At 39.0% G+C, this 26,627-nt stretch overlaps 1 protein-coding gene across 5 annotated transcripts in view; it reads left to right on the plus strand.

The window, feature by feature from the left end:
* The window catches only part of LOC141789549 (discs large homolog 1-like protein), a 134,519-nt gene that overhangs the window by 82,573 nt on the left and 25,319 nt on the right, over positions 1–26,627 (plus strand). For all 5 annotated transcript variants that reach the window (XM_074669014.1, XM_074669015.1, XM_074669018.1 and 2 more), the window contains 8 exons: positions 3,235–3,285; positions 6,369–6,493; positions 7,159–7,328; positions 7,706–7,842; positions 9,016–9,160; positions 9,914–10,046; positions 12,801–12,957; positions 13,481–13,583. In XM_074669014.1, the coding sequence (XP_074525115.1) occupies positions 3,235–3,285; positions 6,369–6,493; positions 7,159–7,328; positions 7,706–7,842; positions 9,016–9,160; positions 9,914–10,046; positions 12,801–12,957; positions 13,481–13,583 (1,021 nt within the window). The remainder of the gene's footprint in view (positions 1–3,234; positions 3,286–6,368; positions 6,494–7,158; positions 7,329–7,705; positions 7,843–9,015; positions 9,161–9,913; positions 10,047–12,800; positions 12,958–13,480; positions 13,584–26,627) is intronic.

Raw genomic sequence — 26,627 nt, forward strand, 5'->3', positions numbered from 1 at the left:
CATCTTTTGAAGAGTTTCCTGAAAAAAAAGTAAAATAAGAATAAATCCCATGGATTCCGGATAAATGTCAGTGCTCTTGAACCCTGATTCCTGACCTTTGGAAGCTGAAGCTAGCCTCATGTTGGCAGTATAGGTCAGGCATGTTGAGGTCCATCTTTTTAGAAAGACAGAGACAGAGAACTAAGAAGTGCCAAAGGGCTGAGACTTCCCATCTTTGTACCCTGAAAGTTCAGGTTTGGAAGTGCTAACTTTAGGGATGGGTACCACATTAGGTACTTTTATAGGTACTGACCCAATTCTGTCAAAAGTACCGGGTACCGATTTACGTAAAATCAAAAGGTACCATGTTAAGGTACCTAAATGCATCCTTGTGACTGGAAGGGAAAGGAAGAGTTGGCGATTTTCCATGCTGGACATGAACACAGCATTGCAAGTTTAAATACTGAATAATTATTATGTTAAATTGAAAAAAATGACATGTTATTGTTAAACAAATTAATATTTTTTACCACATTAACACCAAAAAGTACAGAAAATTGGTACCGTTGTGTACCGGTACTGATTCCCAGGACCCAGGCTCCGGCACCATATCGTTTATAATGTAAAAGGTACCCATCCCTAGCTAACTTTGCAACTTGTTTCATCTTTACAGAGAATAAGTTTCAAGTTGAAATCAACTTTTTCTGAAGTCTCCCAATTTTGAGGAAAAAAAAGACTTATGCATGAGCCAACAAGCTTAACATAAAGTGCTGATTTGTTGACAACCATCATCTACTTCAATAGACATAGTTCTGGTTTTCAGAACTGAAGTCCAGACTTAGATTGTCAAAGAGTCTGATTTGGCACTTGGACTTTAGAAACTTTAATAGGTTCTGTAGATTATTGAAACCACTCCTCTCCACAGTAAATTTTTCTTAAGGTGAACTCAGGCCCCCTTGATGAGGTTTTGGAGTCAGAATGTGAAACTCTCTTGAGCAATGAATAACTGGAAGTCTCTTAATTTATCACTCTTCTCATTATGAAGTCTTCAACAAATCATACAATAAATCAATGAAACTTTATTTGAAAAGCACTTTTCATAAAACGAAATGCAGCACAAAGGGCTTTACTGTGACAGAAAATCAATAAAAACAATTAAAGCTTCAGCCCTGTCTTATTACTGAGGAGCTTTTAAATGATCATTTAGCTTGGATACAAATAAAGAGGATGTTTTGTCACAAAACAGTTTGAAAAACTGCTTGAAATATTTTTTTTTCCACATGTAATTTTCAGGAAGTTGGGTTATTATAAGCCTTTAATTATATTATTCTGATCTGCTCTGTCAAAATAAGCATCTCATTAAAAAAACAGTTTGGTGATTTTCTCGCCACTTTTTCACTTAAACTGTTTCAGCTTGAATCTCAAACCGTTTCACTTTTATTCCTGCCTGAATTCAAAAGTTGTTTTTGGGGGAGCGTTGATTTGGCTTAAAATGTACGCTCCATATAGAGAGGCTCCAGTCCTTGTCACAGTGGTTTCTGGTTCAACTCCTGGCCTCAACCATTTGCTACATGTTTTCCACAGTTCCCAACTTATCACAGCTGTTCTGTCTAATAAAAGCAAAATTAAGCCTCAAAAAGAATAACTTCTTAGCTTTTTTTTTTTTTTTGGTAACTTTGAAAAGAAATCTGTTTCTCTCACAGAGCTGTAACATGCTTAGAGTGCTTGTCGAATTTTATCAGTAGAAAGTGTTATGGTATACAAATTATGATTTACATTACCTTTATTATAAAAGAGAATAAGCAAATATGGATCAAGACAATTTTCAATGTGCAGAGTTGACATGTGAAGCATTTTCTAGACCTCTACCTTGAGTGTTGAGTAATTGCGTTATTTCTCCCAATCAAATGCACAACAGTGACTGCACAGTCCTGGATTTGGACATGAAGCTCGATCCAGAATTAGATGGATCCAGCTGTCCCTTTACTGGTAGCCAGCTGCCACAGAGAGTCTGTGTCTGTTGTCGTTAGATAAGTTTATTATGTAATTACTGTGGAATTACCCTCTGCTGAACTGCCCGGGATATAACACACAAAGCGAAAGACAAAGGTTTGTCTCACATATGGATCTCACTTTTTATTTCACTGATGTTATTGTCGACTGGGTTTTACTCCCCAAAAAGTTAGGCTCATTCATGAAAGCAAGCAAGTTTTGCTCTATTTCTTGTGATGATTAAGAAAGAGAAAACTTAATCTAAGGTGAAGATATCATTCTTTACAAGAAGTAAAGCTTTGACAGTGTGTCAAAAAGATGTTTTTTTTTAATTTAATGAAAAAATAAATGGAGCAAAAATTGGAGTCACATCTACAAGAAATGCACAACATTGTTGTCTTCAATCTCAGCACATTATAAAATGTTTTATGTTTGTAGTAAGTCAGAAAAGTAAGAGTGTGTGACGGGTTTGAGCAGACAAACACGAGCTGAAGTAAGACTGTGCCCTCTGTTTGAAACCACAGAAATTCAAAATCTAAACTAATCTGACTGCACAGAGACACAGATTACAGCCAAAGGGATTACATGGGCTATTGGGATGCCACTCGACCACAGAGTTTGTGTGTGTCTGTGTGTGTTTATGTGGCTCTGAGTGTGTAAGTGTGTGTGAGTGTGTGCACAGCAGCAACTCAGGCAGCAATCGAGCGCTCATTTCCCAGCATGACCCCAGAACTCAAAATATAGCATAGATCTGATTTATTCCTGTGTGCTATTAATTCACTCAGGAAATAAAGATTTATTAATATGTTTGATAGCAAAAGGCAGTGTGAGCCGAGCAGAGTGATTGGCTGCTGGGTAATTCATCAGGGATGTTCTTAAATATGACATCAGAGATACATCATCATTTAATACGCATTACTGAGTTAATCTCAGGGATTCATGCGTCATTCATGAAACAAATGTTTGAATTCACTTTTCTGGTGCACGGAAATTTTGTGCGGTGTGTTATACCTGCTGAGTGAATTATTGATGAGATCAACAGCTCATGCTTGGTGTCAGGTCCAACAGATTTGACAATAGGAGGTCAATTTAGGGGGCAGAAAGGATTATCTTTAACTACTTAAGTATAAAGAGAAAAAAAACTATGTGTGATTTTTTGAATTGTAACTGTCATAAATTGCACAGTAAACCTGAATTACTGTTTGAATATCCATCAAAAGAAAACAATACTCCTCTCAACTCCTCTCTTCTTCTCTCTGACAGGCCAATGGAACAGAAGCAGACTATGAGTATGAGGAAATCACGCTGGAGCGGGTAAGGACTTTAAAAACTCTCATAAAAACACAGCACTAAACATGCACGCCTGTGACACACCAGCCTTTCACAGTGTCTCCATCTGTTCAGACTGACCTCTGTCCTCCCCCAACACTATCTACAATCACGCTATAAACACCATTAGAGCTGTCCAGAGCAGAAATCATCTTGAGGGGCTTCCTATTCAAACCTGTGAGCGATGAAACCTGTCCTAGGATGAAGACATTTAAGTAATGGGAAAAAATGTGTATAGATGACAATAATTGCTCCATCAAGTTTCCATGTTATCCTTGTGTCATACCCAGGGCCATAATAATTAACTAAAAAAAAACTAAAAACATAAAACTAAAAACATAAAACTAAAATTTAAAATACATTGCAGTTAACTCAAACTAATAAAAACCAGAAAAGAAAACAAAAACGACAAGTAAACTAAAACTGTATCTTGAGTTCACAAAACTAACTGAAACTAACCAAAATTAAAGACAAAATGTCCATAGTTATCATTTTTGACAATATTAATAGCCTTTAAGATTTAAATTAATCCGACACATTTTTCCAACCAATTTTAGACAGTTTTAGGCAGTTGTCAGCGCCGCACAGCACCATCATAGTGACGGACTGGGACGTGCTTGTTTACTGCACTGACTGGCTGTGCGCTGTGCTGCAACTAAACGTAGTGGAGCAATGAATCAGAGCATCTGTAACAGTTTCATTGCATGTGAGTTTGACTTAAATTGTATTTGAGTCTGCCTTTATTATTACAGAGCCCAAGTTTCTAATTATTTAAGCTCATGTTATATTGCTTTATATAATTTATGATTTTGATATTTTTATGTAATTTATGTTGACATTATTTTTTATAATTTATGTGTTTTTTTTTATTAAGTTTATATTATTTTCTTGTGTTTAAGGCAGCAGCCAACACTTCAGTATCAGCATTGACTGAGCAGTGAGCACTATGTTGGACTTAAAAAATAAACAGTATTACAAAATATTTACTCTGACCTTTTTGAATCCTGCACCTGGTTAATAAGGTATGAAAAACTAAAACTAAACTTAAACTAAACTAAAACTGTGCCTTGTTGCAAAAATCAAAACTAAATAAAAACTAGAATGCCCGCTCTAAAACTAATTAAAACTAAATTGTAATGGAAAAAAATGTCAAAACTAACTAAAACTAAACTATAATGACAAATCCAAAACTATTATAACCTTGGATCTTGGATACCTTCCATTAGCACCATTAAAGCTCCTGTGAGACAGTACAGCTGGTTATGATACACATTTAAAGTAAAACAGAGATCTACCATCACCTGAACCTGATCATCAGGAAGCAGAATATTATTATTTTTTAGTGATTTTTGAGGTCTGTTTCTGCTGCCACAGGGTAGGTGTCAGGTGAGGACATTAATGGATATTAACAGCAGGAACACTCAACGATGTCTATGGCAGTTAAAGATAACAAGTTGAGTTTTATTTTGTCTGAAAATGCCTGTAAGAATCAGTGAAGATGTGACATTTTGCTTTGTCAACAGAGGGTGTCAAGATTAGCTCAAATAAAAGTTCCTTACAGTAACTTGGCAATATAATTAAGCTCAAGTACAAATCAAAATAATTCTAATTTAGAAGTGCTTGATTATTTTATCAACTTCTTTTATGGTAAATAATAATAACAAATAATTGTTACAAGCCAAATAAAACATCTGAACCAGCTTTTTAGCACTTTAAAGATGCAAAATACACAGCAACAAGGCTTTTCTTTTTAAAAATGTTCTACTTGCGCTAACTTCTGAGCACTTTCAATTTCAAATTTCAACTTTAACTTTGAAGCAGATAAAGGCAAATTTGGTTGGTGTATCTTTGAATGATTAGGTTAGAAAAAATATCTGTTAATACTTTTAGAAAGAGGGAAAAAAACACCCAAGCAAGAGCAAGAAAGGAGATATTGCTGTCCTGGAACAACAGAATTTTTGGAGATACTGTGTTTAAAGAATAGACATCATAAAGCAAGGAAAGACAAAGAAATATTATACGAACTAGCAGTTTACAAGTTTATGTGATCAATCAGAAGTTTTACAACAGTGACAAATAATGCAAACTATCACAGAACTTGTCATTGAAATCTCTTTGTTCCGGCAGACTTTTTTTTTTTTTAACATGTTTTCTTGATTAATTGTGGAAACATCTTTTGTTTCTTAATTATCAAAGTAGTCATTGAAGTCAGCCATAGTTAGAGCATCTTCATTAGCTTTATTTATTCATTATTTTCCTCCAACTCGTTTTCTTCTGTGCCTTCCCTCAGTCCCACCACCGGCCCAACCCTGCTGACCTTATTTCCCGCTCCTCTCTATTCCTCGTCCATCCTTACCCACTTTCTCTTTCCTGATTCCAGCCCTCCCCATCTCTCCCCCCTCCCTCATTATTTCCCCTTTCTCTCGCCTCAAGGCTCCCTCTCTGTCTCTCTTTCTCTATTCTCCTGTGACCTGGTTCTGTCTGCATGACGGGATCTGCTTTAAAGACACGATGGACGTACACGCAAACACGGGCACAGACATTACACTTGTACTTTTAAACCCGGTGACAAAGCATGGCAGAGTGAGAGGAACGCACACACAGAGCTCTGGATGTTATCAGTTACTGAGCTCAGCTGACAGAGGAGCTCGATTACATGTCAATTTGTGAAATTGAAAGAGACGTCATGGTGTTTGTTCTGGAGTTTGGCTGGTTTGTTCAAGAAGTAAAATTTATTAGATACTGGATATAAATTTTTCAGAGCCTCTCAAAACTGCTTAAAATGAATCAATACTTTCTGATTTCACTACTCTTCACTGACAGCACAGTTCTTTTCTTTCCACGTCCATAAGTCCAGGATTTGATTGCCTGTTTCTTTATCCAGTTTATGTCATTTTAGAAAAAAAAAAAAAAAGGTATCTCAGTGGTTTGAATAGTATAAATTTTAATCAAGCGACCCATAGTTTAAGCTCTTCTGCAATCAGAACTATCTTTAAGCCAGTTTACCCACATTCAGATGATGCTCTTGGTCAAATTAAAACTCCATCTGTCTTTCTGTGTGTGTTCAGGGTAACTCAGGTCTGGGGTTCAGCATTGCAGGAGGAACTGATAATCCTCACATCGGAGAAGACCCATCTATTTTCATCACCAAGATTATACCTGGAGGGGCTGCAGCTCAGAACGGACGACTCAGGTATACACACAAACACAGAGACACACATGCAAACGTCTTTGGTTCTAGTAAAGACAACATTTTTTTAAGATCTGTACACGTGTAATCTGTATCTGTAGCTAGATTTGTGCCAAAAGGTCATTCAGAGGGAGTCAAGTGTTTAAAATCTCACTTTAAAATATGGAACATTCATTAAGGTCAAAGGGGCAAATCTGAGCATTTCCTCTGTGAGGACTTGACACAAAGACACAAAGACCAAGATACACACAAACAAGGGCTTGTGAAAAAAGTTTCACCCACTGATGGAATAAACAGACTACTGTAGCGCTTGATTTTGTTAGTTATAAAAAACATTAAATAGTGGCTTCATTATATTTCATGTGATTACACAGAAAGAGGCAAACTTAACTCTTATCCAAAATGTAAAAGAATTAGAAATGTATAAAAATATTTTTTCTTGGAAATAGCAACTTTTATACTTCTAACATTAATTTTTCAAAGAAATATATTAAAATACGTAAAATTGTAAAAAAAAAAAAAAAAAAAAAAAAAATTCTGTAATTTGAAATTGCTTTTTTTTAAACCATGATGACTTTCGACTTGTGATTTAATTTCTTACCTCCTTAAAATGAAGCAAAAATGTCAAACCATGTGTGATCTTGACTGCATGTTTCTATTCTGTGCAGGGTGAATGACTGCATAGTCCGGGTGAATGAGACAGACGTCAGGGAGGTGACCCACAGTGGGGCTGTGGAGGCGCTGAAGGATGCTGGAGGCTTGGTCCGACTGTGCATACGACGCAGAAGGAGCCTCACTGAGAGAATCATGGATATCAAGCTGGTCAAAGGGCCCAAAGGTGAGACAACACTACAAAAGTAAACAGACTCGCTGCAGTCTGTGGGTAGGAAGACTCAGACGTGTGTTTCGTGTAGTTTTGGCTTCTTTCCAGCACATTGCATCAATACTTAGAGATAGGAGTGTTGAATCTATAACTGCTGCAGTAAAAAGGGAAAGAAAGAAATCTTATATTAGCTTATAGCCATAAATGTGGATTAGGCCAAATTTTCAGATTTCTACAACATCGTTTACTTCGACTACTGCAGAAACTTTAAAGAAAGTGTGTTTTCACTTTTATTTATTACATCTACAAATGGGTGACTGTAGCAATGACGTTTTTGGAATAAAAACTCATTAAAAAAGACCAAACTATGATCTGTTTCTGTCTTTTCTCAGGTTTAGGATTCAGTATAGCCGGTGGAGTTGGAAACCAACACGTCCCAGGTGACAACGGCATCTATGTGACTAAAGTCATTGAGGGAGGAGCTGCTCACAAGGACGGACGGCTACAGATTGGGGATAAACTTGTGGCCGTAAGCAATGCTTTTTCATTCCTTTTCTCTTTTTTGTTGTTGTTTTTTCTTTTTAATCATCCATCCCTGTGATCATGATGACTCATTGCTTTTCATCTAAATGCGTCATCAGAGAAAACATAGAGGGAGTTTTCCTGAAACAGCCTAGAGATGAGAATACTATTCAAGCTCCCCATCTATGATTAACATCCCTCAGCATCATCAATGTGGCAAATTAACACTGTTTCTCATGTTTGCAGTCATCTCTTAGTTTTGCCAAGTATGAGAGAAATTGCTCCATGGATCAGTTATCAGACAATAATGTAACATAAAGAAAAAACAAATAGATACTGTAAAGACCATAAATACATGTGTAAGATTGTATCCTGTGCTTTAAAAGCCTTTTAAAGATAACCTAACACAGACACAGACCCTTTCAACCTAAAGCTAAAGCTACACAATCACAGTTTCTTCTCTTCAGCATTTTTTTTCTTTTTTTTTTCCAGCATGAATCTCTCAAGATTAAAATCATTTTTTACCAAAGAGGTCCTCGCACAGGCAGCTGCTCAGTTACCGCTATTGTTAAAACGTCTTTTCCCAGCTCCGCAAAAACCCTCATAACCTGGTCAGTGAGCAATGAAAAACTGCTTGAGGTCAAAAGACAGCACACAGCTGATGGAAGTTCAGTCTGCGTGGCCTTGTACACAAGACTGTACAGATGAAGCTGTCCACAAAGATTTATTGAAGGCCAGCCTGTCAATTCATAAAGCATACAGTGATGTGTTCTCTGAGACAGGAACTAGCGTTGTAAATCAAATTGCTCTGTGGTACACACGATCTAAATGCGTAAAAATCTTAAATGTGGAGTTTATGTCTTGCAGCACATAGTCCACATCAAGAGAGCATAAGTTTGTTTTCCTGGTTTCCATGATAGACAGAAAAGGCTTTTCTCAGAGTTTAGGTATTTTCTAAAGGTGAGAGTTTTAAGTCTTAGATATACAGACATATATATGTAGTTGTTAGCTGTATTTATATCTTTCGGAGTCCATGGAAACAGCATCTAATGTCACTACAGCATCCATCTTCTCTTTGTTGTGTAGCAGTCTGGTGAGGCTTTGCAGTATATATAATAGATGTATGTCTTATCACATGTCTCCATGTTGTAATAAAGCTTGTGTTTTCCTGTGTCTGCAGGTAAACGCCTCCTGTTTAGAGGAGGTTACCCATGAGGAGGCAGTGGCTGCCCTGAAGTCCACTCCTGACGTTGTTTACCTGCGCGTGGCCAAACACACCTCCCTTTTTATCAATGACAACTTCCCTCCACCTGACGTCACCAACTGTGAGTACACCTGCACCTTCAAACTTACCCATAATGCTACACTTTTACTCATACATGATTTCATCACATAGGATTGTGGGCTCTCAGCAGAAGCAGTTTGCAGTAAAAATTTTCCCCGTGACTGCAGCAAATTCGGAGAAACTGAAGCATTTTATAGCCAGATGGTGCTGAACGGCTCAAAGCTGCTGATTGAGAGTTTTGCTTCAGATGGGGATGGGTTTTATCAGAAAGCTCCCATCTTGTGTTGGTGTAACTTTTCAGAAAGTTGGACAGCTGATCAGAAGACAGTGAGCTTTTATAATAAGGTGCATTAAGAGACAGAAGTTATAATGATTTGTTTCAGATGGAAGATGAGCTGAGCTGCTTTAAAGGGACCAGTAAGATTATTTCAAACTGGTGTTGTTTTTCAGAGAGCAGACATTATATTGGTTTAAAATACATAAGGATTCATTAATCTGACAGTTTGAAATGTGTTATATAAATGACTGATAACCAGACTGGATAAATTTGGTCCACTGGATCACAGCCACTTGAAACGTCTCCAGATGAACATATTATCAAACAACATGTTGACACATCACCAAACAGCATATATCACACCACCCCCTCTCAACATATTCTTATTATAGACATTACATCTGAATATACAGCCTGAGATTTGAAATATTCCAACACATCAGAGCTATGTTTTTAGTTATATGACAGTTTGATAAAAGACCAATTGTTTGAATAAATGTGACATTTTTTCCCCAGCGTACTCCCCACATCAAGACAACCATATAAGCCCCTACATGAGTGGCAGCCAATCAGTAAGTCCTGCTCCACTGACCACACCCAGATACTCACCATTGCCCAGGACCATGGCTGGAGACGATGATATCCCGAGGTGAGAACTCATATACTACCTGAAATACCTGAAATAAGAGTGATTGAAGAATTGTTTAAAGCTCCTTTAAAAGCCTTTTAGTTAAAGTTACTCTCAGGCCTTTTTGGAGACAAAGCAATTTTTGTGTATTTTGTTCTCTACAGGCATCTGTAGTACTTTTTGACTGTGAAATATATTATTTATTATGTATGTTTAAAGTGGAGACATTAAAAAGGGGCTGTTTTTCTAGCCGCTCGATGACCCTTACCCCCTGGCACCAGTTTAAGATATAAAAGTCCCAGTCTTTTTGGGATCTTGTGATGATCTCGTTTGATCTTTTTCGTCGTAAAAAAGTGTCTTCATCAATTTCAGTCTTTTTTCATGGGGTAGAATATTGTGTGTAGGGATGGGCACCGCATTAGGTACTTTTATAGGTACCGAACAAATTCTGTCAAAAGTACAGAGTACCGATTCACGTAAAATCAAAAAGTACCATGTTTAGGTACCTAAAGGCATCCTTCTGACTGTAATGGAGTGGAAGAGAAGGTGACTTTCCATACTGGACATGAACACAGCATTGCAAGGTTATATATTGAAGAATGAATATGTTAAATTAAAAGTTTGTATATTTTATTATTTAAAAAAATGATATTTTTTTAGCACATAAACACATAAAAGTACCGAAAATTGGTACTGTACTGATTGCCAGGTACGGGGTATTGGTACCCTATTGTTTCAAATGTGAAAGGTACCCCTCCCTAATTGAGTGTTTTCGTGATGGCCCTGAGGGTATCACATCATAGCCTTTTAAAAAAAGGTCAAAGAAAAACTTTAATTCATTCAAAAGATTTTCTCCTTTCCAATTTTAAAACAAACCCAATGATACCAGATACAGAAACAAAGAGAGCTTAAGGGACGGAGTGACCTCTGTCCCTGCCTGCTCACTCTCCTTATGGATCTGTGTGAGCGTGTGTGTGTGTGTGTGTGTGTGTGTGTGTGTGTGTGTGTGTGTGTGTCTGTTTTTCTGTGCATGTGTGGTGTTGTTGTTGTGTTGGGCAGGAAAAGGCAGATGGCAATGCGACTTTTGTCTGGCGTGTAAACTCAGGTCACATATGAACTCACACACACACACACACACACACACACACACACACACACACACACACACACACACACACAGGCACACATGCACACGCACACACATTCCCAGTGCTGCTCTACTGTCTTTAATCCATTTTAATGGACGGATTACATCCTATCACAGCCCTCGTCACTCAGCTGTCGTCACCGTGGTTACCAGAATATGACTCATTTCGTCATAGTCGTGCGGGCCAATCATTGCCCTTTGATTCTAATAAATCTGATAAGCTTCAGACTGACTGCAGAGTGCTCATTTTGACGTCTGCTTAACTTTAGTCTCTGACTTCTTCTTCTTCTGAGTCTGTCATTTTGTCTTCTGGTCCCTTTTTATGTGATTGCTTCTCATGCAAACTCTGCTTTCTCTGTGAGCAGATGATTTCATGTGAAAGTGATGGTAGATTTTCCCATGCTTTCAGCTTTGTTTTTGCAAAATACTGATGCTACTGTCTAAACTAATGCCAGTTGTTATATCTGTGTAGTGTTCCACTGGGAACAATGAATCTGTGACATTTCAGCAGGGGCATCGGCTCATCTTAATGAATGTAACCTACAAACAGGATCCATCTTTAATTAAATAACTTTTTGAATCTTGATAAGGAGAAAATAAAGTGTGAGCATGTTCAGTTATTAATTCAGATCATCTGAAGCATGCTTTGTGTTATGATTTATGAATCACTGTCCTCGTAAATCATTTTATAAAGAAGGCTCTCCTGTTGCAGAGTTTTGCTGGTTTAACTGTGCTGATGAATGCATGGAAACAATGCGGATGTGTCATGTCATGATACTGATCTGTCGGCTTCAGATTGATGCATCCCTGTCTGGGACCTTCCCACAGTCAGGGAGGCTAAGTGTATGTTAATGTACAGTGGATTGATCGGTTGAGTGTTCGTACATGGAGCAGTTGACATAGTGATGGAGTTTCCTTTAGAAGAGAAACCTTTTGTGCAGCACAATTATCTGCTAAACCTGGAAGAAAAGGCAGATTACAGTGTGTAAGACTGAGCCTCAAAGGGAACATTCATTTGGACCACTGCATCTGTATCTCTGGTGTCACGTAAAGCTGTGAGGGACTGTTAAGTCACAAAGTCCATTTTCTCATCTCCTGAACACTAAAAGCGCTTTCACAGACCTTTCAAAAAAACGTTTTTGTTTTTTTTTATTTCAACTTGTGTTCTTGTTTATTTCAACTGTTCAAAAGAATTCAGGTGACGCTGGTCAAATGAACCAATTGTATGTACAGTTCCAACTAAATAAGTGTGCATGTGGAGTAACTAACTGTGGGAGTGCAGAGAAACAGGGACAGTACAACACTGACATCTGCTGGTCATTATGGGGAATTAACCATATTTTAATGACCTTTTCTCCCCATGTGAATTACGGTGAATTCAAGAAAAACACATGGTTATGTCCAAAACATTAACTAAAGACGTCGCTGTGGCTGTTAAATATTGTGGTTGTCCTTGGTAGTTATACATACAAAGTAGTGACTTTTGTCCAAATCACCTAAAATACTTTTTGGTCCATGGAGATGTACATAAAGAACACAAACTGTGCTATTCTGTCTTGTAATTTATGGAGCTGTTTCCAAAAGTGATCAAAAAACTACAAATAAACTTTCATTTGTTTTATCTTCAGGGATCCCAGGCGGGTGGTGCTCCAGCGGGGGTCCACAGGTCTTGGTTTTAACATTGTTGGAGGTGAGGATGGAGAGGGAATCTTTATCTCTTTCATTCTTGCTGGAGGTCCAGCGGATCTCTGCGGGGAGCTACGCAAGGGAGACCGCATCCTGTCGGTAAGAGATCACATCCATCAATAAACAAAACACACAGAAATATATATATGAGGTCTTTGATCAGAAAGTCAAACTCTACTGTTTTTAGTCAAACTACATTTTAATTATAGAATTGTTTCTGAAATTTCTGATCTAATATCACTTTCCTATCACATTTCCTGTATCTCATATAAGCACCACTGCTGTCATTACTGATGCGTGTTTTAAAGCCATATTTCGTGTCTCACTGAGGCAAAATATGGCTCCCAAATTCTTCAGACAGCATTCAAACGGGATTAAGTCGTCATACTGTGGAGGGACTGATAATCCCTGCAGAATGACAGTGACAGTATTATGATGCAAATACTGACATGGAGGGTTTTTATGCTTCAAACAAGCTTTCACACAAACTCATGCACACTTACATGTGACTTCTCACCGATGAGATATTGACCCAGAAAGGTGCAAAATGGTCTTTAAACTCATTACTATTGATCCATGCATTGGGCTCTAATTGTGCGTGTGTGTGTGTCTGTGTGTGTAGGTGAACGGTGTGGACCTGTCCAGCGCAACACATGAGCAGGCAGCTGCAGCTCTGAAGAACGCAGGACAGAATGTTACTATTGTAGCACAGTACAGACCTGAGGGTGAGTACTGCAGCCAAACACAGCTCACTAAGATCCAAGTGTGGTTGTTAATAAGATATTTTTATTAGTGCTTTTTTGAGCTCCAATGATCTGAATTCTTACCATGCTTCAAATAAATTTCAAAACATCACTGTTTATTATTGATATAGCTACATCCAAGCAAGTTCTTAAAACCTTTTACTAGAGCCCTGATAGAAGTTTAACACAGTGTGTTAGGGGATGTTAGCCCTGTTTTAATTACAAACACAATCATTGCTTCCCTTGTGCATCATGCATTGACCAAATAGCAGGATTTGCAGTGAGCAAAGTAGCTTCAGAGTTAACTGTGTTGCAGTATTTTCAAGCTGATCCATAACATGCTTTCTCTGAAAAACTCCACCCACTAACTGATCACATCGCTAGTTTTGAGCCTGTAAGTCAATCAAAAGGATACGTTTTAAGTTTGTTGAGCTCAAGAATCATTGTTGAACAGTAAAAGGAGTTAAGAGCTTTCCAGAACATGCACACACAGACACAAACAGACTCACACACATAGAGAGACAAAGTGAGGCTCCCTAACAAGCACCACACTGAATCTGCTGGGAGTGACTAAGAAACCTGTAACCTAGGAAACCAGGTTATAACTGCTGGTCGGCTCAGCTAATGGGATGCTGTCACGGTGGAGACCTGAGAATAAGACACACACATTCACACACACACAAACATGCTCACATATTCTCTCTTTACAGATTGTGTGTGTACGAGTGTGTGTGTGTGTGTGTGTGTGTGTGTGTGTGTGTGTGTGTGTGTGTGGTATTGGCCTTGAATTATTCAGTCAGAGAGGTGGTCTATGAAGGTGTTGTTGTTGAGAAGATTAATGTACAGAAGGTCACAGGTCTGAAAAAGTGGCAGAGCTATACTTTGACTCATGAAATAAATCTAGTTTATTGCCACAGAGATACATTTCATACCTCTACACATTTCATCACTGGGTTATTCCATTACTGGATGTATTTATTTCATGACTCAGTCCATAGCACCCTAAAAAAAACTTTTTAAATACGTTTTATGTTTTTAGAGGCTGGTTTGTTCGAAAGTTCAAAGGTCAGTTCAAAACACTAGACCGCTTGTGCTTTGGGTGTTTTAATGTCAAGACAGAGTGCTTATGCTTAAGGCTCCCAGAGAGAAGGGCAGTGGGTCAGACTGCTCAGGGCCAGGGTTCATTTGGCAAAAAAAGAATAGAAAAGTCTTGTGTTTGACGGCCTGGAGGGGAAGAGAAGCTGACTTTAAGGCAAAGCAACAGCACTGATGCAGCTACATCAGGGATGAGAGGTTATATGAGGTTGTTTACTTCTCTGACTCAACGGACCGCTGATTAAAATGCACTCGGGTTGAGTTGGAAAATCCTCTGCTTCAATTTGGACACTTTGTCTTATGTGGGTCTGGAGAGCTTGGACATTTGGAGTAAACAGTGCACACGTTGAAGATGAAAGGCCAGCAAAGCTAGAGAACTGTACTTATTAACTTTGGCGTTTCAGGCGTTCCTTGCGTTTGCTTTGAGTGTGAAGTAGAATCAGCACCATGGAGAGCACCATGGGAGCTTACGGAGTCCTTAAAGGAATACCTCACATTGACTCAAACCACAAACTCAGCACATGGGAGCTTTCAGTCAGCTGAAGTTCTTGATGACTGAAAAGTTTAAGTGTGACTAACAAATCTTTCCATGCAATCCAGCCTACTCTGAGCAGGTCGCAATGTTTCACTGTAGATGCATGATGAAGTGGGCGCCTGTGTTTGTGAATTTTCTGCAACAAGGCACACCTGCACAGACACCTGTCTATTTAAGCCCAAATGAATGTGTTGGCTGATTTTGTATGCAAACAACACAGAGATGCTATTTTCTGTGCAGCACAGCTGTGGTGCTTTTAACCCTTTGGGCTTAGCTCCATCAATTTGAAGATAACTTTTTGGCTCATTTTCACAGATTTAACGGACGCAGAGTCATGCAAAAATCCCTCTCCGAAATGGCCTCTTCTTTATAAGTTTTGGTAAATCTGATCATGAAAAAACACTCATTCATTCATGAAAAGTTTTCAATTAGATGTCATTCACTGAGGAAGACTGCATGGAAACAGCACCCTGTGGAAATAATACAAAACTCAGGCACACCATAAAACAAACACAAGCTTTTAAATTTGTTTCCATCTTCTGGTCTTGATTGTTTTTTATTCAAAAAGGTGGAAAATGACATGTGGTTTACAAAGTGCTTATGCATGCTGAAAACAAATGATTTCATTTTTTGGACTCTGGTTTTTCACCTTCGCAGACTGATTGATTGCATTTACAGCTTGACATAAAAGAAAAGTTTTAAAAAATAGTTTAAATAAAAAGTGTCCAAACAGATTACCTTGAAAAATAAGACTTTTTTAATATAATGCAAATAACAACTGTTTGCTGTAAATAGACGATAATGTGTTTGTTTGTTTTTTAAGCAACAAGCTCTTCAGTCCTTTTTAACCATGTATTTCTGTTGCATGTGTCAAAGCCAGCATACTAGGTGTGAAAAGGGTTCTGCAGTCTGTCCACCTGGCCTGGTCCTGCTTTGTTTTGGCTTTGTCTGATGTGGTTTTGGGATTCTTGCAGTGACAACCCTCAGTGAGAATCAGAGGCGATCCAGCTGGTCTCTCTTGGCGCAGACTGTCCACTGCTCAGTTTCATTTCAGAGGTTTTATCTGCTTCATAGTGGATCAACTGTAGGTGTACTACAGCATTTATCAAATTCCTCACATGTTGACCCTCGAGAAGCACAAGTTAATCTGGAGTCTGTGTGTTTCTGAGTGGCTGCGTTTGAATGAGCGTGTCTGTGTCGTGACTCTCATTAGTCACTGTTGAAAGAACTCCATATCAGACCGTCTGTCCACGCTGAGCTTTGGTCAGCACTGTTGATGCGTATCTGTGTGTGTGTGTGCATTTGTGTGTGTGTGTGTCCATCTGAGGTCTATGTTTGTCCCGATCCCGTGGTGATAGCACACACTGACCAGCAGTGCTCCCTCTGTTTCTCACACACACTTCCTGCCAACAGCGGGGGAACTAATAATGACCTCCACCAGGAGAGGAAAAGTGTGTCTTTCAGTGTGTGTGTATGTGTTAGTGTGTGCAAGTCCCCTCCTGTTATTTATATTAAATATGGTATCAAGTCAAGCCAACAAACTCGGCTCAGCTTAGCAGAGGTCTGAATCGATATGGTGTGAACATGTGTGTTTGTGCAGGCATGTATGAGTGCATGTGGGCACTGGTGTGTTTAGATGTGTGCTTATGTTGATAGAAGCTATGTTCATTTTTGAGCTGATTCAGCAGATATAAGATGTGTGTTAATTTGAAGCACAGCAGATGGAGTGTGAAGAGTCATGCTGCTTTAACTGACATCCCGCTTCTCGTCTCAAGCTATTACTGGAAAATTTTATCTATTAGACCTGACACTTCAAAATGTCCCATGAGGTCATACAAAGCCACCTCCTGCTCATTCCAAAATTCAAAAAAAATATTTTGTACGAACTTAGCTTTAAAAACATGCATTGAGATAGAATTCTGATTAGATTAGGGGTACATCAGTTAAATGTTTTTGCAAAATAATCATTATTTGACAAACACATTTAAAACCCTGAGTGGCAGACAGTATAATCCATGTGATTGTTGTGTATGTGGTGTTTCTTTCAAAGGAGTAAATGCTTTCACACAGTAGCACGAAAACACTCTTGTCTTTATTGTGCTTAATCTCACTAAATGAAAATACTTGCATGGCTTAGTTTTGAGGAGTGGCACAGATTGTTTATGTGTCTCCATACTGTATCAACCAAAAAGTAGAAATCAGATACAGTCAGAGTCAAGTACAAATTTTTCATCAACACACTCAACAACAGGGATGGGGATTAAATCTGGTTATGCTGAAGTCCTGTCCCCATTACATAACGTTAAATGTTGAGTTGAGTTGAGTCACGGCATTTAAATCAAATTATTGGTGCACAAACATACACACGAGTTTTTGGATAAAATGAAATCCTAAACCAACAGTGATTACATCATAAAAAGAATATGTAGTTGGTTGTGAGAACTTTTAAAGATGTGAGGAGGTCTTAAGTTTGGCTAAACGTAATACCCTACAACTCAATCAACATTTAGTTGCATCTTCAGTGGGACAGTTTTTTTCTTTTATAATAATTAGATCCAAACTTTCTGAGAACTCAAACAGCCAGTTTGTGTTGCACTCTGGTAAAAAACTTACAGTATAAAAGCTAGTTAGTGTATTACACAAGGTGGCAGAGGGTCATAATAAAATGTTCAAATGTGCTTCAAGAAATAGAATGCCGTGTTGCAGTTGTTTTTTCGAGACATTAGTTTTCCAAGTTATACAAAATAGACATTACATGTGGAGTTATGACCTCTAATATTTTTAACCTTTATTTAACCAGTAAAGGAAACTCGTTGAGATTAGAAAATCTCTTTTACAAGAGTGTCCTGGCCAAGATAGGCAGCAGCACAACGTACAAAGTTTCTTACATTCACAAAACAGCATTCCTCACAAAATACACAGACCTGTAAAACACTTTATGTACAATAATTAAAGACGGGCTGGATTTTTTAAGGAAGCGAGATCATCTGTCGACACATCTGCAGCCAGATGCCTCAGTGTTTACATCATTTAACAATCTTCAAAAGTGTCCAATAAGACCAGCTCATTCAGTTTTAGCTCTTTTTGCAGCTCATTCCAAGCAAAAAGAGCAGCAAATTTAAAGACCTTTTTTTCCCTGCTCAGTTCGAACCTTAGGAAGAGACAACAAGAGGAAATTCTGGGACCGAAGATTATAAGACCCTGAAGTCCTTTGACTGATGAAGGTCAGAAGATATGAAGGGAGTAGACCTAAAATCGCCTAAAAGGCTATCAATAACAGCCTAACATGAGCATTTATCAGATCAAAAAATATCTTCAAAATGTGTTAGGTTGGCTTACAGTGGATAAGTTTTGTGCCGCACGTCTTCCAAACTGCAGCCCCTTTCCTGCATGTGTCACTCCTCTGATTACTCTGTTTCCTGCTCTATCCACTCTCCTTTCCTTTCTAGATAAAGGCAGAAAAGCCCCAAAATGTAGCTTAAAAAATCAGTTAAAACATCATCAAAACAGCTGATGCCAAGGTTTGTAAAAGCCAATGTTTGATCAAGATAGTGCACTCAACAAGGACTCAGATGGTCAAAAAGTCTTGATAATGTCATCAATATCAATATGAGTGATTGATCCTCCTCCTTACTTGACAAACATATGTGTCAGCTGAGCAAGACAGAACAAGAACATGCTGCACTGAAGCTGGTTGAGTAAACGTCTGTTTAATGTCAGCTGTAACTGATACAGATGTTTTGTCTTGGATTCAGATCCTCCAGGTAATAAATTTGGATTACGTGGGTTAAAGGGTAATAAAGTTAGCTAACTCCCAGGCGTCATGAGCTATTGGTCTCTCCACAAACAGTGAGGCTTTATAGTATCTTAACAAGAGGTCATTTTCTCTAATTTGTAAAAAAGGCACATCATTTACACCAAGGTAAAATTACTGCATCGTAAAACATGACAGTTTTTTCAGAATAAAGTTTTTCATCACTAAAACAATAGTCACCAAGAGTAGCGAGATAATTTAAAGACCCTCTGGTTGTAGAGTAAGATTCAGTCTGATTTTTTAAATAACGTGTCTATGTTGACCTTTAAGCTCAAGCTCATCCCGTGCCGTAAGTTTCTTGATGAGGGACTGCTAATGCCTGCAGGTTGACAGCAGTATTAGTCACTTGGATTACACACAACCGTCACAGACACACATTGTCACACACATACTGTACACACACACGACACACACAGAGGCGGCGTCTGTCAGCAGTAATACTGAGGTGATGCTGAGAGGATTATCTTCACTTCTCTTAGCCTGCTTATTACACGTAGCATGTGTGTGTGTGTTTTGTGTGTGTCGTGCACTAGTTGTTAAGCAGAAGATTAAAGGAAACTCCTTCTCTGCTCTTTCACACACAGAGTTGTAGGAATACAATCTGCTGAATACATACATTAGGCTGCTACCCTTTGTGTCACTACATTGCTTTGCTTTCTTTTATGTTCCATTTCCTTTCTTCTCCTCCTCCCATCAGTCCTTACTCTCCTTCCTAGTGCTCCTCATGTCTGTTGTAATGGTCGGCACACCGCCCACACAGGGAGATCTGAGGGAATTAAAGCCTCACTCGTAACAGGGAGGTGACTGATCTGAGACTGTCACATTCAGGCTTTTATTAGCTGTCCAGGATGAAACATATTTTTCATTTCTGACATTTAAAGTTGACCACATATGCTACATTTCTTTTTTATTTTCTTTTTCCTGGTTTCTTTCCCCCTCTTCTCCTTTCTCCTGCAATCTTATCACTTAATCAATACTCCTATAGATCGCTGTACTGTATCCTATCAATTATAGATGAGCCTCTTCCAGCTCTGCTATTTTTAGAGCCCCAGCCCCAAATCGATTCCTATACGCTCTTACAACACTTACCAGGGAGGATTTTTTTTATTCAATGAGTCAGACAGGAGATTTTACTTGTGAATGAGACGACGGGGTTTTAATAACTTGTGTTCTCTTTGTATAGACCCTTGTGGTTTCATATTTACATCAACTCAATAATGAAAAACTAAGTATAGCCCACACAATGTTTGGGAAAGTATAAATGATTAAACTTTATTTTCCCCTTGGAGATGTTATACTTCTCTAACAGCAACAATAAAATGATTCAGACAGGAAAATTAAAAACAGAATAAAAGTACTGAGACTTAAAGGTGCCCCATGGAGTCTTTGTGCAAACAAAGGAAGTGTTAGTCACTCGAGCTGTGGGTTCGTGTTAATGTGCTGCTGAATTGTATAGTCTTATAAAGCATCTGCAAACCTGAAAAATGTAAATACTCAAAGATAGGCCGCAACATCACAAGATACAACTTTACAGGATCCACAGTTCTGAGGGTTTAATTTAAGTGATGATGCTTAACTTTTACCTTGTTTTTCTGAGGACAACTGGAAACTGCTTATTTGAAACGTTATTCTAAAATTGGGAATTGTCAGCTGAGCATTTAGACAACTGAAAACCTATGCTGCCCATACATTGTGTCTAACCAGTAATGCGGCAAACCACCACTAATTGGGGCTATTGTTCCAGTTAATGGCTCCAGCCAGAATGCTATAATGTTCTTTCACTGGGATTTAAAATGGTGGTAACTTGACCTCAAAAATGGAGATAATACATAGGCTGACACTAGACATGCACCAATCGATCGGTGCTGATTTCCTTTTTGGGAGATCAGTGATCGGTGATCAGGGTTCAGGGATCGATGATAGGTGATCGGTGATCAGCCTATCCTTAAATATGAAACTTATCTTATATACCTCCAGGAAGGTCTGACAGCCAGCCATAGCTGCTTTTTGCTCTGAGACCTAAAATTCAGGACACTTTTTTGGTTGTTTAAGTGAAAACATAAAGATTTTATCGTTTCTCAGGTATTGTTTGATGGTATTCAAAAAAGTAAGATTGGAACAATGAAGATATATGCTGTCAGTTATGAAAAATAAAAATGGGTATCGGCCCGAATCAGTATCGGCAGGTCAGGCTTTTTAAAGATCTGTGATTGGTGATCAGCCAGAAAATTGTGATCACTGCACCCCTAGCTGACACACAACTGCTTGACTGGATTTGTAGCATGTAAGGATAAATGGAACCAAGCAGGGCCAGTTTTGCTAACTTTAGCACAACAAAGGAATTTGGCATTATGTACTCCCAGTTTTCCTGGTGTCTTTAGACTTTCAACTTCTACTTAAACACAGTTAAACCTTTTTTTTTTCCAAATGTTTTCCAAGTTCAGAGGAAATAAGGAAGTATTGTTGAGGGGTCACTTATTTGGAGAACACTTCTATTGGTCATAGACAGCATAAACAAATGACTGATGGAGCTGTGTGGGCTTGATCATTTGTAAATCAGCTGTATATTCAGCAGGCTTGCAGTCTTCTACCTATAGGCTGGCTGGTTAATTATGTTGTTGCAGATGCATAACCAGTCAAAGACCTGTTTAAAAGTGTACGTCAGTCCCATTTTAGGTTCTTTAAGACAAAGTTACACAATGGTATTGCTCAACTGCTTGTCAGGACCAACCACATATCCCTATAAGAGCACAGCCTCTCAAACGTATCTGACCTTTTCCAAGCACACATGTTGATTAATGTCCTTTGGAAATATCATCTGGCTCTCTCCACAGATCCCACAATGAGTCTCATCTGTTATCGAACCCCTGTTTCCATGACATTTCTAGACAACACAGTTTGTTTATGAGAAGAAAGTCTTAACCCTATATTACAGAGTGAATCATATTATATACCTGGGTATTAAATATTTCTATCTCATCAGCATGATAAATAGTTTCCTGGGAAACCTGTTAAAAAAAATAAAATGAAGAATTAAATAAATATTTTCTGTATTGAACAAATACATATTTGCTAAAAACTGCAGGAAAAAAAAGTTGCCAAAATAAATGTAATACAAAAAAGTATCATAAACAAAAATATTTTGTTTAAGGGTTAATAACACCTCAGTTCCAAAAAAGGATTTTCTGGCTGTTTTTTGATAGGTCAGGTTTTACAAGGTCAAGTTTTTAACTGACTCTACAAAACTGTGGAAAATAAAAACAACAGTTCATGAAAAATTAGAAAGAACTGAGATATTAGTCCCTGACCCTGTGACTTTAACTTTGAATACTTCCTCTCTGCATTATGACCAAGTGTCCTGCAGGAGAGTCACAGTGGTTACCACATTCATTGTTAAAGCAGAGCAGAAAACACAGAAGGCTAACTCCCAAGAGCTGTGGTCAAAAAAATCTATGAGCTTCAAGGCAAACTAAAGCAAAATTAAGTACAAAAATTTAAAACTCTTGTGAGGGAAGTTTTGTTTGTGTTGATTTTGGTGCCCCCTGAGGACACAGCTATGCCTAATATCTGAACTCCTGTCCTGTACATGTTAAAAGTTCAACATGCTCAACAATCTCCTGGTCTTATACCAACCCACTCACAGTGGTTACAGGAGGAAACTGTAAAATATAGAAGTTGTCAATCTTGTTGCTGATGGCCTTTATTTGCTTGTGTGGATCAGGGAGACGCATCATGGTTAACTTTTGGTCTTTTTTAACAATCTAGAAACTCCTTACAGGGTCTTTAAGTAATACTGGCACAAGAGACAGAACCAAAAATCTAAATTTGTTACTGCAGGAAGGATATTGTCACTACTGGCTGTGATTCACTCTACATTTAAATGAGTTTGATTTATCTGCAAAGAAAATCCTGGTGCAGAGCACACAGCTGCACTTCTCCAGAGGTTTGATGTTGAATATCACTGAAGCTGCACAATGCAGGGAAGGTCTCTGCCAGCTGCTGAACAATGCCCCTCCTGGGAGAGGAGAGAAGGGAAGAGGAGAGGAGAGGGCAATGAAGGAAGCAAGGATGGAGGGAATATGAGCCCCAAAGCCATTAGTCTCTGTCATCACCCCTCCCCCGCCTCCTCCTCCTCCTCCTCCTCCTCCTCCTCCTCCTCTCTCCTCATCCCTGTCTCTCCACTATGTCTTGTTTTCTTCCTCCATCTCTCAGGGTCTGTTCCCCTCCCTCTCTCCTTCTTAATCTGATAGTGCTGCTTTAAAGTGATGAGTGCTGACAGAAACAGCAAGATGGTGATCTCAGGAAACTTCACTCCTGATGATTTTGTGGTGTTTTGTGTCACTCCTGGGTAGTTTGACATCCAGACAGGGACCGAGATAGGAGTGTGTGTTAGTTTAGTGCGAGTGTAGAGGCATACAGCACCTGTGATGACTGGATGTCGACGTTTAAAGTTGCTGTTTGCAGAAAACTTATCAGGAATGAAACTGTGAAAAAGACAAAAGACAGATAAGAACGAAAGATGAAGAGTCTTAAAATACGACAGGAAACAGGAGATGAAGTGGAAAGGGGAGACAGATGGAGACACAGACAAACATAAATCATGCAGAGCAGAAGGAGTTTAATTCCTCTTACTTATGGAGGCAGATGCCTCCGTCTTTTTTTACTCAGCTTTCAAACAAATGGAGAACCCATCTAATAAATATGAATTGAGCTGTTAGTTAAGCTTTCCGAAAATCAATATTCAAAATGCTTGGTCAAGCTTTATCCTGTGCTGCCCCTGTGTGTGTGTGTGTGTGTGTGTGTGTGTGTGTGTGTGTGTGTGTGTGTGTGTGTGTGTGTGTGTGTGTGTGTGTGTGTGTGTGTGTGTGTGTGTGTGTGTGTGTGTGTGTGGCATGCAGACCCGTTCCCTGGGCCAAAGTAGGGCAGGAGAGCCTGGCATCGACTCTGCTTCCTGCATGAGTGACCTGAGGAAACAGTGTTCATGTCTGTTGCTGAGTGTATGTGTGTGCGCGTGCGTTTGTGTGTGTCTCCACCCTAAAGCAAGCTGCTGTCAAAGAGGGGGAGGAGCAAAGCAGCGAGGACGCACCAGCGAGCGAGAGATAGAAAAAGAGACGAGTGTAGTATAGAGAGGGAGAGGAAAAGAGAGAGTTAGCATCTGTTGTTCCTGTGGCAGCTGAGCAGCGCTGGACTGATTTTAAACACACACACACACACACACACACACACCACGCGCTACTGCATACTTACACACACTCTTTTCCACACACATTGGCGTGAAATCTTCATCATCATCACACACACACACATCTGCTCTCTCTCAGTGTTTCTTTTTACTTACTGAAAGCTGAAAAACCCAGAATCCCGCTCACACATCCAAAATCGTGCGGACATCTGCCGGCAGCATGTGAGTACAGCTGAGCAAGAGTTGCAGGAGACAGACTTGAAGGGATGCACCTGTCTTAACTCTAATTTTATCCCTGCATTTTCTTGTGGAGATAAGGTTTGGACATTTTTGGCTAAGTTTTTTGGCACTTTAAGTGTGTTTTGGTGCTAAATGGCTGTCCTAATGTGGTGAATCTCTTTATCTGTGACACTATTAGCCCTCTGATGACCAGTGATGCAGCATTAACATGTTGGCTCCTACGCTGTCTTGGCTCTGATGACTCTCACAGTGCAAGAAATGAGCAGTGATGTGGAAACATTTCTGTGTGTAGTATCAACTGTTTCACTATTGTCCTCTAAGCTTGGTACCTTTTACTGTCTTTGCAAAGATGATCAAGATCACAGCTCTGACTTCAGATGCCAGCACTTTGCTTTGGTCTTGAAGCAGAAGATGATCAGAGATGCAGCCTTGGCAGAAACACTGATATCTAAGCTTCAACACCTGCTTTGTTCTGTGGATCACAACATCTCATTACAGTACCTTTTGTTTTTTTCTGAAGACGCTTCAGTCTATCTGATGTAAGTGAGCTCAATCACTCATTAATCTGTTTCTTCCTCATCTCCTCTCTGTGTCTCTGTATTCTGTCTTGTTTCATCCCTGCCTCTGTCTCTGTCTCTTTTTTGCTCTTAATCTCATAATGCTGTGTGGAGGCGATGCATTGACAGAGACAGTTACATGCTGCTGTTGATGATGCTTGAGGTTATACAGTATCTGCAGCATATGCTTTGGATAACAGAGAGTCCTCATGACAGAGCAAATCCTAAATCAAAGAACTGAGTATGGCAAAGTGAGAAATTAGATTTCTTGTTGTGAAAAACTAAAGGCAGATTTCCATCTCCAAACCTCTGATTGTTTGTGTTTCTGTTGGGTTTTAGTTCTGGACAAATGGAGGTGAAAATTCTTCTCAATGATTCCTTAAAAGTTCTACTTCCAGTGCTCAGTTCATCGTTTCAAAAAGTCAAGATGATTTCACTCTGATAACTTCCATGATTTGAGTGTGTCTCACTGAGGCACCTCAGTACAGTGTAGCTGTTTGTGTCTTTGAGCATCAATGTGTCAGATTAATGATCGCTTTGGGAGAAATCAGAGCTGAGATCTGGATGCTGGAGGCAGCTTTATGACAGTTTTCAGATGCTGAACGTGTGTGTAGGAAGATAACAAGGAAATGAAAACAGAAAAAGGGAGAAAATTTATGAAAACCCTAAAGATGGTGAAGGTTTCACTTCTGTGTGTGCCTGTGTGTGTGTGTGTGTGTGTGTGTGTGTGTGTGTGTGTGTGTGTGTGTGTGTGTGTGTGTGTGTGTGTGTGTGTGTGTGTGTGTGTGTGTGTGTGTGTGTGTGTGTGTGAGTGTGTGAGTGCATGGCTGTGTGTACCTCCTGTATGATTGAATTACTCAGGGTTAATTAGATTCTCTCGTCCACACAATAATGGTTCAGACACACACACACACACAGGCGCACACACACTAACAGGGGCATCCTTCAGAGGGCTTTTTCAGGCTTATTGCCAGCGGCGTTGTCAAGCGTGTGTTAGTTTGGAGGTTTCTCCAAAGCTGTGTGGTGTTTAGAGAACTAGAGGGCAGTCAGTGAGGATTTATCACACACATTTCCTCTGCCACTGTGAATCAAAACGATCAGGATTTAAAGTCTTTCTGTGACAGCAGTCCGCTGGTTACTATGTTGTATCGTATCTTGTTCAGCTGGAAGAAGGCTATCACCCTAAAAGCAAGAGACACACTTTAAAGAACACTTCATGTCATTTGCTTTTTCCACTTTGTGCATTTCCATAAATAATGTACATTTATAACTAAAGAGGTACGCTGACATTTTTATGGCCACTGAAAAAATAGGTCAGAGGGTTTTTGCAGAATACTGAAGTATGGAGAGGCTTTACTGAGTGCATGAATGAAGTGTTGCACTTTGCATTGATTGGTTCCCATGCAATTAAGTACTTGTCATTCATGCGAGATGGGGAAACCGTTGTTTCTGCAAAATTAAACTGAAAGCGCTGTTTGGAAATGTATTTTGTATGTGTGTGAGACATCGGGGAATGTGAATAAGATTTTATGCAAGGAAGAAAAATGCATCCACATGGTGTGTGCTACAATATACAATCCAGATTCAACACATTTATATGTGT

This window comes from Halichoeres trimaculatus, unplaced genomic scaffold (genome assembly GCF_033239565.1).
Source record: "Halichoeres trimaculatus isolate MK-OKI-2021-1 unplaced genomic scaffold, fHalTri1.1 fHalTri1_scaffold_4, whole genome shotgun sequence".
Classification (NCBI taxonomy): domain Eukaryota; kingdom Metazoa; phylum Chordata; class Actinopteri; order Labriformes; family Labridae; genus Halichoeres; species Halichoeres trimaculatus.